The sequence below is a fragment of the Scyliorhinus canicula genome, chromosome 17, assembly GCF_902713615.1.
Source record: "Scyliorhinus canicula chromosome 17, sScyCan1.1, whole genome shotgun sequence".
Taxonomy (NCBI): Eukaryota; Metazoa; Chordata; class Chondrichthyes; order Carcharhiniformes; family Scyliorhinidae; genus Scyliorhinus; species Scyliorhinus canicula.
In genome coordinates, this window is record NC_052162.1 from 60,144,253 (window position 1) to 60,162,323 (window position 18,071).

At 43.5% G+C, this 18,071-nt stretch overlaps 1 protein-coding gene across 1 annotated transcript in view; it reads right to left on the reverse strand.

The window, feature by feature from the left end:
* Positions 1-3,910: 3,910 nt before the first annotated feature.
* siah2l (seven in absentia homolog 2 (Drosophila)-like) overlaps positions 3,911-18,071 on the reverse strand; it is a 79,845-nt gene continuing 65,684 nt past the window's right edge. Inside the window, 1 exon segment of the mRNA XM_038774835.1 lies at positions 3,911-9,100. Within this exon segment, the coding sequence (XP_038630763.1) occupies positions 8,549-9,100 (552 nt within the window). The 3' untranslated portion in view covers positions 3,911-8,548.

Below are 18,071 nucleotides of genomic sequence, written 5' to 3' on the forward strand. Positions count from 1 at the left end.
GAGGCTTAGTCTCATCCAATTTAAGGTGCTGCACCGGGCCCATATGTCCGGGACTAGGATGAGTAGGTTCTTCGGGGGTGCGGACAGGTGCACCAGATGTTCGGGGAGTCCTGCGAACCACGCCCATATGTTCTGGGCATGCCCAGCACTGGAAGAATTCTGGAAGGGGGTGGCGGGGACGGTGTCGAGGGTGGTTGGATCCAGGGTCAAACCAGGGTGGGGACTCGCGATTTTTGGAGTTGAGGTAGAGCCGGGAGTGCAGGAGGCGAAAGAGGCCGGTGTCCTGGCCTTTGCGTCCCTAGTAGCCCGTCGAAGGATTCTGTTACAATGGAAGGATGCAAGGCCCCCAAGTGTGGAGACCTGGATCAGTGACATGGCGGGATTTATAAAATTGGAAAAGGTCAAATTTGCCCTGAGAGGATCAATACAAGGGTTCTATAAACAATGGCAGCCTTTTCTGGACTTCCTGGCTCAGAGATAGGTAACTGGGTCAATAGCAGCAGCAACCCTGGGGGGGGGGTGCATTATTGTAGTGTTTATTCTGTAACTTTATAGTGTGTTAATTTGCGTTGATGTTAAAATGCTGGGTTGTTCATGGGGATGGGGCGAATGTATATGATTGTTAATATTATTGTTATTTTCGGTATTTTACTAAGGTGCGTCAATGTTGTATAAAATCAAAATTTCTCAATAAAAATTATTTAAAAAAAAAGAAAATATGAAAACACAATAAAAAACATTTAAAAAAAAAAGACTTATGGAGTGTTGGCTTTCATTAACAGGGAGATGGCGTTTAAGAGCCGCGAGGTTTTGCTGCAGCTTTATAAAACCCTGGTTAGAACACACTTGGAATATTGGCTGGGATTCTCTGAAAACGCGGCTAAGTGTTGACACCGGCGTAAACACAGGAGTTTTTCACTCAGGAGTCAATGGGCCACTTGCCAGCAATTCTGTTGCCCACGGCGCTGGAGAGTTCTGCACTGCTTGCCGTGGGTCCGTGCATGCGCGTGCCACTGAGCAACATGGCAGAACCACACAGCAGGCAACGCGCAAGGCAAGGCCGCCCCCCCCCCCCAGATCATGTGCGCCCGCCGATCAGTGGCAGCCGATCGCGGGCCTGGCCATTGTGGAGGCCCCCCCCGGGTGTCTGATCACCCCCTACCCCCCCCAAAACCAGGACAGCCACTGCAGCCACAGGTCCGAGCTCCCGCCGGGTGAAACCATGTTAGAACCATGCCGGCGGGAGCTCAGTCGGCCGATGCACCGCATCAGCAGAGAATCGCGTCCTGGCGTCGCGGGCCATCTCGGCGCAATCTCAGATTCTCCTAGCCGGCGCAGGCTCGGAGAATCCCAGCCAGTATGTCCAGTTCTGGTCACCTCATTATAGGAAGGATGTGGATGCTTTGGAAAGGGTGCAGAGCAGATTTACCAGGATGCTGCCTGGACTGGAGGGCATGTCTGATGAAGAAATCTTGAGGGAGCTATGGCTTTTCTCACTGGAGCGAAGAAGGAAGAGAGGTGACTTGATAGACGTGTACAAGGTGATGAGAGGCGTGGATAGTCAGAGACTTTTCCCCAGGGCTGAAATGGCTATCACTAGGGGACATAATTTTAAGGTGGAGGAAGGTATAGGGGAGATGACAGAGGTTGGTTCTTTACACAGAGTGGTGGGTGCATGGAATGCACTGCCAACAGAGATGATGGAGTCAATAGGGACATTTAAGCGAATCTTGGACAGGCACATGGACATCAGTAAATTGAAGGAGTGTAGGTTAGGTTGATCTTAGATTAGAATAAGTGGTCGGCACAACATCATGGGCCGAAGTGCCTGTACTGTTCTATGTTCTATCCCTGATTATGATGAAAGTGCAAAGTACAACACAAAACAAATACTGTACCTCTATTTGGTAGCACACCATTCTAAAAGTCAGCCTGCTCTAACGTCCAGCTTTAAAAACCTTTCAAGATTTAAAAACAGAAAATGTTTAGAAACAGTCAGAAACCGAAAATTTCCTGGAAATTTGATCATGTGCCATTTGATCACACGGCATTTAGATTTGGGAACAAGGAACGAAAGAGACCAAAAACTTGGTAACCAAGAGTTTGGAAGAGGAAAGAAACAAATACCCGAGCATGGTCAGGATCCTGAAAATCACTGATGCTGCAACAAGGTGCAGGAATAAAAGTATTATCCTTTATTTACTGTATTCATTCCTGAATCAACATTTAAAACATAGAATGCTGGAAAGTCAGCATGTCTGACAGCAATTATGGAGAGACCGACCTGAAATACCAATTCTACTTCTACCTCCTCAGATTGTTGCCAAACTGGCTAAGTATTTCCAGAAGTTTCTGTTTTTATTTCAGATGCCCTGGCATCTGAAGTATTTATCTAGTCATTATTGTATTATTGTTTGTGAGAGCTTACTGTGCACAAATTAGGTGTCAGATTTCCTACATTACTATAGTGGCTACAATTACAAAGTACTTGCGTCACTGGCTGGCAAGCATGGGATATACTGGAGATGGAGAAAAGCACCCTATGCAAGTTTTTTTTTCCTTTCAAACAATTCTTTTTGATAGCGTAAATTTTGTCACACCAAGCAGTCTGGATAGGGTGCATTTCCATTGCAAGGAAAAAGCTTTTTTAAAGTGTTCACACTAGGGATATTCATAGTTGGGAATGGAGAGAAGTATTTCTGTAGGAAAATATAGTGGTTGGCGTGATATAAACAATTCCCGAGAGGTCAGATCCTCCAGATTTAAGCTCCAGAAAATGAATGAAGCATTATGGCAAATGTTAAAAACATGGTGATATTTGAAATAGATTTCATGACAAATGAGTAGCACACAAGCCATGAATGACAAAGCTTACATAGAGATTAATGAGCCCATGGATGTTACATAGTAATTTTGCATACTTCAGAGCTTAAACACAATAGGAATTTTCTAATGGGCAACTGTACCTGTCCTGCCAACATTCTTCCTGGAAGTTACGGCAGCAGAGGGAGCACTGTCTCCAGGAAATTCCAGGTTATTTAATAAACTTTGGAAGCAATGAATGGTTGGAGGCAAGCAGAGCTTTGAGCAGCAGAGTAGCAGATCCAGGTATTAAGGATCAGGCAACTGGGATGGGATTAAAATTTCAACACCGGTAGCTTTTTTACAGGCACAATATTCTAATGTTTCTTCCAGGTTGCTAGTAGCCATGCAAGACCAAACTTCCTTTCTGGAAGAATCACTGACAATCTAAGACTTTTGACAACCATGGGTAGCATCTACAAACAGAAAAAATATACTTCAGGCAAATTCCATCAGGTCAACCAATTACCCAGATACAGATGCTGCACAACTTGAGCGTTTGCAGCCTTTTTGAAGTTTTCCAGATCCTGCTGTGCTTATTTTTTCTTTTAAGAGCAATTCTGTTAGCCTTGGTTTTTGGGTTCCTTGCTGTGGAAACACTTGCTCCAGCATAACCACAGTAATTTAGGCAGCTGACCAAATATATAAAATGTTTTTGAAATATATCTAAGACACTTGATTTCAAATAGCAAGTTATTTTACCATCAGAGCATGCCTTATATTCTGTCGTGTCAGCAACCCAGCTTGCTGGAGGGGCCTCTGGACAGTAATCAGGAGTAGACAAATTATTGCTGTTTTCAGATGCATCAAGGCAAAACGTAGCTCTCCTCCCAGAGTTAAAAAAAAATTAAAGGATTAAAGTTGAAATCATTTTGGTTTATATGACTCAGCTACTATATGGGAAAGTGTGCTAAGCTATCAGTGAGCTCTCCCACACCAACTACATAACTTTGAATACATATAGGACAAGTAAATATCTTCAGTAAGAAACCAAGATTTAAAAAAAAACTACTTATTGGTAAGCTATAGATAAATAAAACACCATGTGTATTATCATTGTAAATTGTTTTAATTAATTTATTGCAATTTGGATACAGAGCAAATAAAGAAATAGGTTATTTTGTACTAGTACAGAACAGTTTTCCTGATTAAAAAGAGTGGTCACTTCAAAACTAAAGTTTTACTGTGTTTTAACAGCCATTCATGATAAGAATTAAACAACTTTTTAAACAGAGAGCTATTTGTTCTTTCAGTACAATAAAATGTACATTAAAGAAAACAGCACAGAAACACAAATATATAAAACAAAACAGAATTTTTTTGTACAATACAAATGTTAACACCTGCTCAACAGGAAATCCACAGTATCCAAATTTGAATTCAAAAATGCACATTAGCATAATTACCAAAAGTAATTTTAAAAACTCATACAGTATAAACTACCATGTTGACAAAATTCAAAGCAAGTTACCCTGTTGGGTTTTTATTTGATTAAATTTACTCAATGTACTTCTGCAACAGAGTATAAAACATGACTGTAATATGCACTCACTCTTTATGTTTTTACTCTGCTGAAGTTCAACTTTAGCTTTAAATGGCTGAACTGTCTCCAAATGTTAGTACATCAAAATTCAGCATTGATCTACCAACTGTTCTCATGGATCTAGAAATAGACTGCATTTACTATAAAAACTTCTTTATTGAGGAAGTTTAATAAAAAGGTATAATAGATCCACTCATATCTTAGCTGGATTCTGCTTGATCAGTGCCTGGAAGGGTAGATTTACTTAACTTTAAAGGACACCATTCTTTAAATGAAGGTGTATTTCAAGTATAGAGTCAAGTTAAACCATATAACTGGTGTTGGGGGTATTTTGTTTTTTTTGGGGGGGTGTGGTGAGGGGAGAGTTGGCGGTGGTGGAGGCAGGGGGGTTAATCAGAGAGAGTTCTGTCTGAAAGAAGACTTTTCAGCCAGAACACACTTGCCCTTCTCTTATTGTTCTTAGAAGATCGTCTTCTTGGTTAGGTTACCACTAAAGATGACATATCATTAGAGTAAGGCATAATGTGTTTTTTGGAAATATGACAGATGGAGAGATGAAGGAATTAGGATCCCTTTGATCACAGTGGAAAGCAATCTACAGGTCAGGAAAGAAACTGCATTAACATTTTAATTAAATTTGAAATAGTCCTGGGGCAGCACAGTGGGTTAGCACTGCAGTCTCACGGCGCTGAGGTCCCAGGTTCGATCCCGGCTCTGGGTCACTGCCCGTGTGGAGTTTGCACATTCTCTACGTGTTTGCGTGGGTTTCGCCCCCACAACACAAAAGATGTGCAAGGTAGGTGGATTGAACACGCTAAATTGCCCTTTAATTGGAAAAAATTAATTGGGTACTCTAAATTTAAAAAAAAAATTGAAATAGCCCTAAAACTGTCAAAATTCACAAGTTGTTTTCTAAAATGCATTAAAAGCAATTTATTGAAACCTCTGAAAAATATCCATTAAAAAGTCTAACCATGTCTGTACAGGTTGCTGTTTTGCAAAACTGCATACAGAGAAACATACCCTGCAAGTAAAAAAAGAGAGAAATTCACATTATGCAGTGCCAAGGGAAGTTGAAAAAGTGTATTTTCAGACAAAACAAATTCAGACAGCGTAATTTTTAAAAGTCTCTCACATTAATCTTAGCAGTGAAAATGCTGGGTACTCCGCAGGTCTAGCAGCATGACTCTTTGTTTCTCTCCACAGATACTGCCTGATCTGAGTTTTTACAGCATTTGCTATTTTTATTTCAGATTTCAAGCATCCGCAAAATTTTTTATTTTAGGATAAGGAATAAACCAAGTATGGCGCCGAATATCTCTGAAAGAATACAGTTTTTCTATGATATTTAAGAAATAGAACTTGAACTATATGAATTATTGCTAGTTGGCGCTAGATATCTTAGAGTAACAACTGCCTTAAACAAGCCCAGGCAACAAGTACGGCAGAATGTTCTGTGATTACACCTTCTTCACCACCACATTATCCTCAGTCTTCACTTATGCACATAATCTTTCTCTTTGCAAACTCTCATCTTAATCTGATAAATTGTTAAAGCATTATTCAAAGAGGAGACTGATATTACATCAGCCACAACTGCTGAAAAGGCTACACTGCTCTGAATTTTGCTAGTTTGTTTGTGGATTGTTGGCAAAACGACATGCGTAGGTCTTCCCCAAAAGTGAATCCCCAACCCTGTAGAAGGAATGGTTGTAATAAACAGATCCTGCTGTAGGAGTACTTTTAAGAGTCCATGGATTTATAACTTCCTAACCATAAATCACGTTTTTGGATCTTCTTCGAGTCTGTCAATACCTGGCAGCTGCACTGACCTGTATCGCAACTGTACCTACGGAAGCAGCGTCATCGTTATTAATAAGATTCTGAAGGTTTGTCCCCATCAGATGTGAGGAATTTATGCAAACATTACCCGGATGTTTTGACACTTTGTCAAAATGCTGTACGCTCATCTGGAGTTGGATTAAGCAATTAAACTCTAAGGGAGTCAAAGGATACAACTATCAGGCAGGAAAGTGGAGGTTGAAGATCAACCATGCTTAGTTTCCACACAAGGTAGGTATGCTGCTAAGTTTCCAACAGGAGTATTTTCAATATTCCAAATTAGCACAGTGCAAGCAATGGCAAGCCTCAGTGGTTTATTTCAATGATACATTATAATACAAGATCTATTGGGATCAAAATGCCCTATAATTCACATTTTTATAATATTTTCCTTTGTGTATATATGCTCTATGTGAGGGGCTTGCCATGTTTGAGTTCTGACCTGGAATAAATCCAAAGAATTAGGAAAAAGGCTCAACTGTTCCAAACTAATCATGGTCGATAGTGCTACAGAAATGTTCTCCAGATGTAGACAAACACTAGACTAATCTAAATTCCTTGGAAGGGAGATGTTAGGGTCATCATCAGATCCACTTGGTCATATCAGCAAGGAAACTGCTATTTTAAAAAAAATCTAAATGCTGCTCAAGAAGGTTAGGCAACCCTATACCTTGAAATGCATAAAGATGAATCCGCACTTAAATCTGAATCAAGATTTTAATGAAATCTGCGATGGTCTGTGGATAACAACAGGTATGTATGCAACCAAAGCAACCGAGTCCACTGTCACCGAATCGCTATGGGTGCAATTTTCAAAGAGGTTGGACATAAGCCTTTTATTAATCTGTAAGAGTTACAAAAGCACACTTTCTACTATGTATGGTAGAAAGGGAGACAGAGGAAGAGAGCAAGGAAGATAGAGAGCTAATAAAACAAGCTGAGGTCATGTGTGTTCCAGTTCGAAAATCTCAAGATGATATATCACCCCATTGGATGCAGCATATTATGAAAAGTTATTTTCATCTCCTTTGGAGAGGTGGGGTAGAGGGAGAGAGAACATAAAGATAATTACCGTTACCACTGCCCCATCCCTTTTTTACATTACAAAAATAATTGAAAATGGCCATCTACTTGGCATAATTGACTAAAGTAGATAAATCACACGTTTGAGAGTTTTATCATATCCTTGGTTCTTTAGTGTTCTGCTAGCATGTTGGTTAAATTCAAATCTAACTTAAAAAATTCATTTAAACATTGCTTTGCTCGATATCATTTAGAAGTCAGCAAGCTCCTTACAGCTAACAGTTGTAATTCATTAATAAATACTGGCTGGCGCTACATAATTATTCTAGCATTTCAACCTTTTTTAAATTAAAAGTTACAATTGAATCAGTGAACCTGGCTGTGCAGTTCAGCCACAAAACTAGCCAATGTACTCACGTACACTTCACGGAGCATAGCAACATCTCTCGTTCAGTATACAAACAATGAACAGATTACTCAAAATTTGAGCCTGCAGTCAACATTTACACATTTGATTAGGCAATTTAATAACAAATAATTTGAATAGAACTTCATCCGATACAAGTAACTGCATACAGATATAATAGGAATTATAAATTTAAAAAACTACAGTGGACGATGTTGATGCTAGATTTATCCGTGACTGCTTGAAGTATAAGGGAACCCTTATTGTTACTCTTTGCAACTTTGTTCCTGCCTTAGCCAAAAGAAAATTGCAACAAAACCCATCTGTCATGGCATCTGGCAATATAGAATATCCCATGCCATGGCTCTTCACCATTACTGATCTTTGTAAATAATATTCAGATACTGTTATCCTGAAGCATATTTAAAATAGGCACAAGCATCTACTGGCTTTGCATTTTTAAGTACTGATGTGGCGCATAATGTAGTTCTATACACTGGACCCGTATATAAATACATCTTGAATAATTTGCCTCAAATAATTTGAACTTGCATTTCACAAAGCAGGAAAAGGTAGCTCTTTTAAAAAAAAACAGGGTTGAATCACTTTTCATTAATAAAACAGCTGCAGCAACTTGTGTTTGATTTGGTGTTTTTGTTTCCATCTTCTTTTAGTCAGGCTTGGAACCACGTGCTGAGCATGCCTTCATTACATTCCAACACATGCACGCATGGAGCAGTCAAATGGGCGAGCACCAATTACACAGGCAAGGTGCTGAAAAGTATATAGAACTGCATTCTTCTGCCTACTGTATCCTCAATGAAAAAACATTCCATTGTTACATGTACACTGCTGTATTATAATAATGCAATTCAGCACATTGAGATCGTAACATTAATACCCAGGTTCCCATGATCTGCAAAAAGATGAGCTATGGAGGTGTCAAAAACTAAGCAATCGCTATTCATGATTGCTGCTGCAACCCCATCATGGATTGACCTTGGAGTGGCCTCCCATGTGAGGCGTCTGCGGTTTCCATTCAGTTCTAATCTGTAGGCAAAGTTTTCGGCTTGCTTACGTGTGCCTATTAGAAGAACAATAGCAAAGAATTGCTGGTGGCCTTCGTACTTCTCTTGTTTCTCAAGCACCAGCATGAAGTGGTGACCAAAGCAGGACTGCATCATAACCCAATCCACAGCACCAGGAAGGTTGATGTCAGTTGCCAGAAATACTATGTCCTCCCCTTGCAGAGTTGTAATGCTTTTGTGCGTATGCATGAGATGAGGCATAACTGCCTCCAATGATCCTTGCCACTTGCAGGATGCTCCTGGGCAAGGGCACATGTATGGGCGAAATTCACACACCTCTTCATGTTCTGGCTTTTCCGTGTGGTGCAACGACAAGATACAGCCAGCTGAAGCGTACTACATTTTGGTGATGGTGGTGGTGGGGGAGGAAAGAGAAGAGAGAAAAAAAATCTCAATTAGTATAACAAATACATTAAAAACAATGCACTGTAGAAAACTGTAAAACCTACAGTCTTTATACAAATTTCAAGTCTTGTATGATAAAAATGAATCAACAGGATAAGCATTTATTTATTAGTTCAATATTCAATGTATATATTATACCCACATCTTTTACCTGGTCCATTAAATGAGTGAATGAAACGTTACACAACCACATAGGCAAGCTATCTAAACAGGTCCAACCTCAATCTAAATTCAAATATTTGGAGAAACTAGAAAGCACCCAAGCTGCCTCCTGCCGTCCCCAATCTTGGTCATGAACTCCAAAGTACGCAGGGGCTTCATTCTACTCCCACCACTCGGTTGTAATTAGTATAGGCAACGGAGGAGACTCTGTAGTGAGAGGAAAATTTAAGAAACACAAAAACAACTCCCGTTTTCAATCAGGCAAGAAAGCCCATGAAGGGTTGAAATGGAGGGAAGAGAAGCTTGTAACCAGAAATTCTCCTTTATTCAAAGGAGGAAAAGTAAAATCTCATATTTTCATCTGCTAAATCTTCAAGTTTTTGTTCAATGTTAATATACAAATGGAAATAAAAAGTACAACAGCAACACGGTTAACTGTAGGGCCTTAAAAATGAAATTAGTATTCAAAGCTACAATACACAAACGACCAATGCAAGCTAAAATCCAAACCCATAATTGAAAATACATGTTCAGTTCAAGTCAACAGGAAACAAGAGACAAACATTGGAAGCAATACACAGAAAAGCCACAAGGCCGATTCTACTTTGAGGGTTTAAGCTCAAGGAAAGACTGAAGAAATCGGAGTTTAGATCATTCCAAAGGCAACCAGAGGTACACATGATGGTTAAGGAAATGGAAATGATAAATTGCTATAGGATATAGGTGTTCAAACCTAATTTTAAAAGAATCGATATTCTCAAGACAAATGGTGTTATTTTTCACATCCATTGCATACAGAGAGATGAAGTTGTGACAATTTGACTGGGATTACTGAGCCAAAGATAGACACAGACATCTGGATCCATCATAGACATATGATTCCCAGATTCCCAAAATAATTGCCCAGTATGTCCTATCCACAAAATACAGGACAAATCTCAATCACCAATAAAGTGTTACAACACCAGGTTAAAGTCCAACAGGTTTGTTTCAAACACGAGCTTTCGGAGCACGGCTCCTTCTTCACCTGAAGAAGGAGCCGTGCTCCGAAAGCTCGTGTTTGAAACAAACCTGTTGGACTTTAACCTGGTGTTGTAAGACTTCTTACTGTGCTCACCCCAGTCCAACGCCGGCATCTCCACATCACCAATAAAGTGAGCAACGATGTTGTTGGTGGTGCTATAAAATGGCATTTACTAAGCAACAACCTAACTGATGCTTTGTTTAGGTTCTATCAAGGGCATACAGAGGGCAGCAGTGAGAAGTGACTGAGGAGGTTTCTGGGAATGTCAGCTCGCTCACCACAACTGAGAAAGGATTCGCAGAAAACCCAGAGTCAAAGAACAGTCAAGCCCCAAACATTACATTGCTGTAGTGTTGCCATCCATCCCTCCTCAAACCGAGATGGGAAGGAGAAGAGGGACCGGGGGAAGAGAGAGAAGATAGAGGGCGAGAGATGGGGAGTTTGGGGGGGGGGAAAGAGAGAGAGAGAGAGAGAGAGAAGAGAAGAGAAGAGAGAGAGAGAGAGACCGACCATTAGATAACCATTTGTGACTTAGAAACAGCAGGGCTGGACTTCCGGTGAGGGGGATGTGCTAAGCGGACTCAGGGAAGGTGGCTTTCCACCGGGAATGTGGATTAACAGCATTTCCAACGCAAAAATAGCCCACCAAACCTGTTGAACCCCACAAGGCTGCTGCAACCGCAGAGAAATAACTGCGACCACCGAAAAATGAGCGGCAAGAACTTCAGGATCCAAAGGGCTGACAGAGTCAGCCAAAGTCTGGAAAGGAAGAACAGAACAGTGGCGAGCATGAGAAGAGAGTTAGAACCAGCCACATTCAAGTGATCTGGGCCACTGCGACCCATGCTGGACTATCCACCGATTAGCGCGTGGATGGACTTCCTGACTCAGGAGCACCAGAAACAAAGAGATGCCATCAGCTGGAAATTAGAGCAACAGTGAAGGGTGCGGTCGCAGATACCCTGTCCCTTCAAGATGGTGTTGGGGAAAACAGTGCTGCATGGAAGTACAGTTGGCAAAAATCAGGGACCTAGAGAAAGCGCGACCAACCAGAGTGACCTAATCGACTCCCTGGATACAGACAAGGTTGGTGGCACTAAAGGGGAAGGGCAAGAGTCAGGAGAACCGGTCATGCTGCCAGTATCTCCGTATCATGGGCCTACCAGAGGGCACAAACCCCACAGGATATATGTGGCCCTGGGCAAAGGGAAATTCCGGAGTAGAGTGCAGGGGCCCATCCAAAAGGCAAATATGGTTGATCCTGCAAGGGCGGGTGAAGAAAACAGAAACCTCCACCCCCCCCCCCCCCAAATCATGATAGTCACCCGAAACGTCAGGGGTCTTAATGGCCCGGTGAAAAGATCCAGACTCTTCGGCCATCTGAAAAATCCGAGGGCTGATGTCATCTCCAGGAGACACACTTGAGGGAGAAGGACCGACTACACGTAAGGAAGAACTGGGTAGATCAGGCGCACCAATCATGTTCTGGGACGAGAGCTAGGACTGGGGGGGGGGGGTTTGAAAAGAGACATTTGCAGACCTCGAGGACAGTATTGTTGTTGGTGCTCTGAAAGGAAAACCAAATGGTCCTGTGAATGTGTATGCTCCCAATTGGGAGTTGGGAAGTGGGGGTGTGGAAGAGAGAGGAGAGAGAAGAGAGTGAGAGCGAGAGGAGAGAGAGCATGCGCTGGGCAATGGACCCATGGGAGGTTCATGCACCCAGAGGAGAAAGAATTTTTCTTTCTCTCCCAGGTCCACAAGTTGTGCTCGAGGATCAGCTTCTTTGCAGTGGGGAAAATCGGTGATTCCTGGGATAGTGGGAGCAGAATACTCCGCTGCACATTACGTGGATGAGAGGCTGGAGATGAGCCGGGCTCAAATGTCCCAGCCTTCCTTGCCGAAAAGGCTTTTGCATCGAGTATCACAGGCCATCGACAGGAATGTAACTAACAACCAGAATGCAGAGGTCTCACCCTCCATATTTGGACGGCACGGCAGCACAGTGGTTAGCACAGTTGCTTCACAGCTCCAGGTTCAATTCCAGGCTTGGGTCTCTGATGGTGCAGAGTCTGCATTTTCCCACCATGTCTGCGTGGGTTTCCAAGGGTGCTCCGGTTTCCTCCCACAGTCCAAAGATGTGTAGGTTAGGTGGATTGGCCATGCTAGATTGCCCTTGTCCAAAAAGGTTAGGTGGGATTACTGGGTTATGGGGATAGGGTTAAGTTGTGGGCTTAGGGTGCTCTTTCCAAGTGCCGGTGCAGACTTGATTGGCCAAATGGCCTCCTTCTGCACTGTGAATTCTAAATTCTATGATTCTGGCATTCAAGGCGCACAAAGACAAGGAGGAGAGGGCGGACAGGCAACAGCGGATCCACTCCATACTGGAGGTACTGGCGATACTCCACGGCCCCACTGCTGGAGGAGAGGAAAAATTTGCAAATTGACTTCAAACTGCCATCCTCCGGTGACACGGGGGACCTTTTCTGAGAATGGAGACAAAGCCTGCCGCCTGCTAGCTCACCAGTTGAGACAGCAGGCATCCACAAAAGAGATAGCTCGGGTCAAAGACAGAAGTGGCATGCTAGTCACTGTGCCAGAAAATAACAAAGCCTTTGCAACCATCTACCAAGGGCTGTACAACTTCGATCCTCATGAAGCAGTTTCTCGGTGGACTGGACATGTCGGTCATGGCAGAAGACAAGAGATGGGGCCTGGAAGCACTACTAGAACTGGGGTAAGTCATTGAGAGTATCAACTCTATGCAGGCGTGGAAGGCATCAGGACCAGATGGATTCCCAGTGGACATCTCCAAACAACATGTCAGCACTGGCCCCGCACCTGCGAGAGATATTTGCAGACTCGCCAGTAAGGGACATCCTGCCACCAACACTAGCCCAAGTCTTAATATCGCTGATACCCAACTGAGTGCGGGAACCACAGGCTCATCTCACTCTTAACACAGACGCAAAGAAGGTGGAGAGCTGTGTGCCAGAGGTGGTCGCAGAGGACCAGACAGGCTTTGTCAAGCGCAGGCAGCTAACATCAGACATCTGCTGAACGTGATAATGACCCTATCCGGGGAGGGAACACCAGGTGATACCCTCCCTGTACGCAGAAAAGGCCTTCGATAGAATTGAATGGACGTACCTCGTAGATGTACTGGAACGCTTTGGGTTTGGGCCAGAGTGCACCTCCTGGGTGAAACCACAGTACAATGCTCCCACACCAAGCTTAAGGATAAACACCACCAGCTCTTCCAGTTACACAGAGGCACGAGGCAGTGATGTCCACTGTCCCCACTATTATTTGCTCCAGCAATCGAGCCACTGGCGACCACCCTCAAGAGTGACGAAGAGGTGGAGAGGTATCCAAAGGAGAGACAGAGAGCACAGAGTCTCACTCTATGCGGATGACCTACTGTATCTCTCGAACCCCCGTACCAGCATGGAAGGGATAATGAAACGCCCCAAAGGAGTTCGGTGCCTTCTCAGGCTACAAGCTTATGAAACACACGGGGGGGGGGGGGAATACAGAGATCAAAATGAACATGCTGCCCAGGTTCCTATTTCTGTTCAGACCTCTCCATAACTACATTCCCAAGGCCCTTTGCAATACAATCAACAAACTAATCTTGGCGCATGCATGTGTCAGGGGATCCAAAAGAAGGTCCTGCAAAGGAGGAGAAATGCGAGAGGCCTGGCCCTTCACAACCTACAGTTCTACCACTGGACAGCCACTGCAGAAAGAGTACGGGAATGAGTCAAGGAACCAGGAGCAGAGTAGGTGAGGATGGAGGAGAGATCCTGCACAGGGATATTCCTCCACGCTCTAGTCACAACCACACTGACATTCACCCCCGCCCAAATATATGGAGAGCCCAGTAGTGGTAGCCAAGCTTCAAACATGGTGCCAAGTGAAGCAACACTTCGGCCTAGCCGAAATGTCCACCTGCAACCACTATAGTTTCACTCTTGCAATAATGAACGCCACCGTCAAAAGGTGGGGACAGGGCGAGGGGACTCGGTTAGGGACATGCACCCCGACGATAGAGTAAAAACCCTGGGAAACTGATGGAATAGGTTCCAGCACCAAGAGGGACACCTGAGATACATTCAAGTCAAAAACTTCTAAATGCAAACAGCGCAGCACGGTAGCACAAGTGGATAGCGCTGTGGCTTTGCAGCGCCAGATCCCAGATTTGATTCCCGGCTTGGGTCACTGTCTGTGCGGAGTCTGCACGTTCTCCCAGTGTCTGCGTGGGTTTTCTCCGGGTGCTCCGGTTTCCTCCCACGGTCCAAAGATGTGCACGTTAGGTGGATTGGCCATGCTAAATTCCTTCAAAGTCCAAAAAAAAGTTAGGAGGGGTTATTGGGTTACGGGGAGAGGATAGAAGTGAGGGCTTAAGTGGGTCGGTGCAGACACTATGGGCCAAATGGCCTCCTTCTGCACTGTATGTTCTATGTTCCTCCGTAAAGAAACAAAGATGTACTCCCAGATACCAGGACACTCACAAGTATAAAGACTGCTGAACACGGGTGAACTAGGAGAGGGGAATTGTGGGAACATGTATGGGTGACTGCTGGAGGAGGTACCCTCATCTCTGAATGATGGGAGACTACTGGAGGTGGCACACTCCCCCCTGGACGAGATAAGGAAAAAATGGGAAGAGGAACTAGGCAGAGAGATAGGAGGACGACCCTGGATCAAAACAGGGTCGCAGCAAAAGATGGTGCACGGAATGCACCTAACCAGCACTTGATAGAGCAAGTTCTTCCCGGAGGTAGGGGACAAATGCAAACATTGTCAAGGAGGCTCAGCCAACCACATTAACGTGTTCTGGACTTGCCGGGTATTGGATATCTTTCTTCACGTTCACGTCCAGGGTTGTGGGAGAGATGGTGAAGCCTTGCCCAAAGGTGGCAGGCTTTGGGGTATCAGATCAGCCCATGGGGTGTCAGATCAAATCATGGGGAGGGGTCCCGACACCCTAGCCTTCTTTTTAAAAAAAAAAAAAATTTAGAGTACCCAATTATTTTTTCCAATTAAGGGGCAATTTAGCGTGGCCAATCCTGCACATATTTGGGTTGTAGGGGTGAAACCCACGCAAACACGGGGAGAATGTGCAAACTCCACACAGACAGTGACCCAGGGCCGGGATTCGAACCCGGGTCCTCAGCGCCGTAGGCAGCAATGCTAACCACTGTGCCACCGTGCTGCCCACCCTAGCCTTCTTGATCAGCCACCAGAGAAACCTGCTTGGCTGGTGACCGGCAACACCACCCAAGGCTGCAGACTGGCTGACTCGCCTTGTCACCGATACGGTGGAATTTCTCATAAAATTCACCATCCGGGGATCGGAAGAAGACTTCCATGGGATGTAGATGCAATTCACCAACTTGTTTCAAGATTGGTCACAGCAAATTACGAGTAAAGGAGGGGGGGGGGGGGGGGGTCGAAGAGGTGAAGGCAAACAAAGGTGCAAGCAGGAGGGTCAAAGCCTCAAAGGATTGGTCCAATGGCAAGTTAAGGCAAGACCAAATTTTATATAAATGTCTGTAAAAGTGTGTCTTGGCCATATTGGAGAATGCAAAATGTGTATGCTGGTTAAAGGGGAGTCACAGAAACAGTTTGTTATGAACATGTTTGCTTGTAAATATAAGTGTTGGTTTTTGCATGGGTTTTTTCAGATAATGTATAATTTATTAGATGTAAAATATGAAAACTCAGTAATAAACATTTCCAAATAAAAGGTTCTACCGAGGTTACCAAGCTCCAGACTTTATCAAGGCATTACTTCAATCATGGACTAGAGGTGAATTCCAGAGACAAGGCGAGAAGCACTGCATTGAACAGAAAGGTACCAGTTGAACTGAGGATGAAATCAAGGAGCCCTAGCAAAATTGAAATCAACGGGAATCAGGGGAAAGCTCACCATTGGCTGCAGTTATATTTGGCACAAAGGAATACGACTGTGGTTGTTGGAGGCTAATCATCTCAGGCCCAGCTGGAGTTCCTCAGGGTAGCATGGGCTCAATCACCTTCAACTGTTTCAACAATAACCTTCTTTCCAACATTATGTCAGAAGTAGGGATGCTCAATGGTGAGTGCATAATGTTCAATACCACTCCCAACTTCTTACATACTGAAGCAGTCCATGCCCCTATGCAGCAACACCTGGAAAACTTTCAGACTTGGGATGATAAGTGGCAATTAACATCCTCGCCAAACAGTGCCAAGCAACGACCATCTCTAACAAGAGAGAATCCAACTATCTCCCCATGACATTCAATGGTAAGAAGTCTTACAACACCAGGTTAAAGTCCAACAGGTTTGTTTCAAACACGAGCTTTCGGAGCACGGCTCCTTCTTCTTTCACCTGAAGAAGGAGCCGTGCTCCGAAAGCTCGTGTTTGAAACAAACCTGTTGGACTTTAACCTGGTGTTGTAAGACTTCTTACTGTGCTCACCCCAGTCCAACGCCGGCATCTCCACATCATGACATTCAATGGCATTATTATTGTTGAATCTCCCATATCAACATTCTGGGGGCTTATCATTGACTGAACACCGAACTGGACTAGATAAACATACAAATCCCGTGACCACCAAAGTAGGTTAGAGGCTGGAATTCTGTGGAGAATATTTCACCTCCCCACTCTGCAAAACCTGTCCACCAACTACAAGGGGCAAGTCAGGAGTGTGATTAAATAATTTCCACTTGCCTGGTGAGCGCAGGTCCATCAACACAAGAAGTTCAGCTTGGCCCCATCTACCATCCAAACCCACGACCTCTTTACCATCCAGAAGGACAAGGGCAGCAGATGCACGAGAACGTCACTATCACCCACAAGTTTCCTCTGAACCACATACCATCCCGCATTGTAACAATATCACTTTTCCTTAAATTTTGCTGGGTCAAAAACTTCATGAACAATGTATAATTCCAAGTTGAATTTGGACAGATGTGTGTTAAATTTTTAAGCTGGTTACGTTTATGAACCTTGGTGGCTGCGAGTCTGGACAGACTTGAAACTAAAAGATTTCTGGTCATTTGGGGATTGCTGGTCATTTTTAATGAGATCATACAACCCCTGAAGTTAAAGAGATGGGTTCAAAGGCATTAAAAGTTCAATGATTCTGAAAATCAAGTAGAAATGCGTTGTCACCTAACAACAGTGATCCAGTAACAGACACAGAAAACACAGCAGTTGAGAGAAGCTATGTTTAGTGTGGATGAGATACAGAAAACAGGAATTTTCACTGAGAAAAAAATGATAAGGCTAGAGAGACTGTAGTTAACTGAATAATCAGTTAAAGGACTCAGTAAAGTGATCTGTTTAGTGGAGGTGCTAATGGACAGTAGAGTTTAGGGAACTAATTTGTTGGCTCTGCAGTTGAAGAAACTGAGTTTGTCTTTTTTTGGGTGTTTCGGAGGGATACACAAGATGTCAAGTAGCATCAAGTGAATGCTCATGAATATACTGGAAAAAAACTATTTGCAACTGTGCCAGTCCTAAGCAAGAAGCCTTTACGTCAAGCTAATGGTAACCCGTCACTGGTTTGTGTTTCTGTAAAGATTTCCTGGGTAAAGGAATAGTGGGAATTTGAATCATTTTCATATGTTTGTATTGTGATCTTTCCAACATTTCTGACTGGTGTGATATCATTCACTTGTTTCAATAAATATTTTATTCTCTGTATAAAACGTTCATCAGTA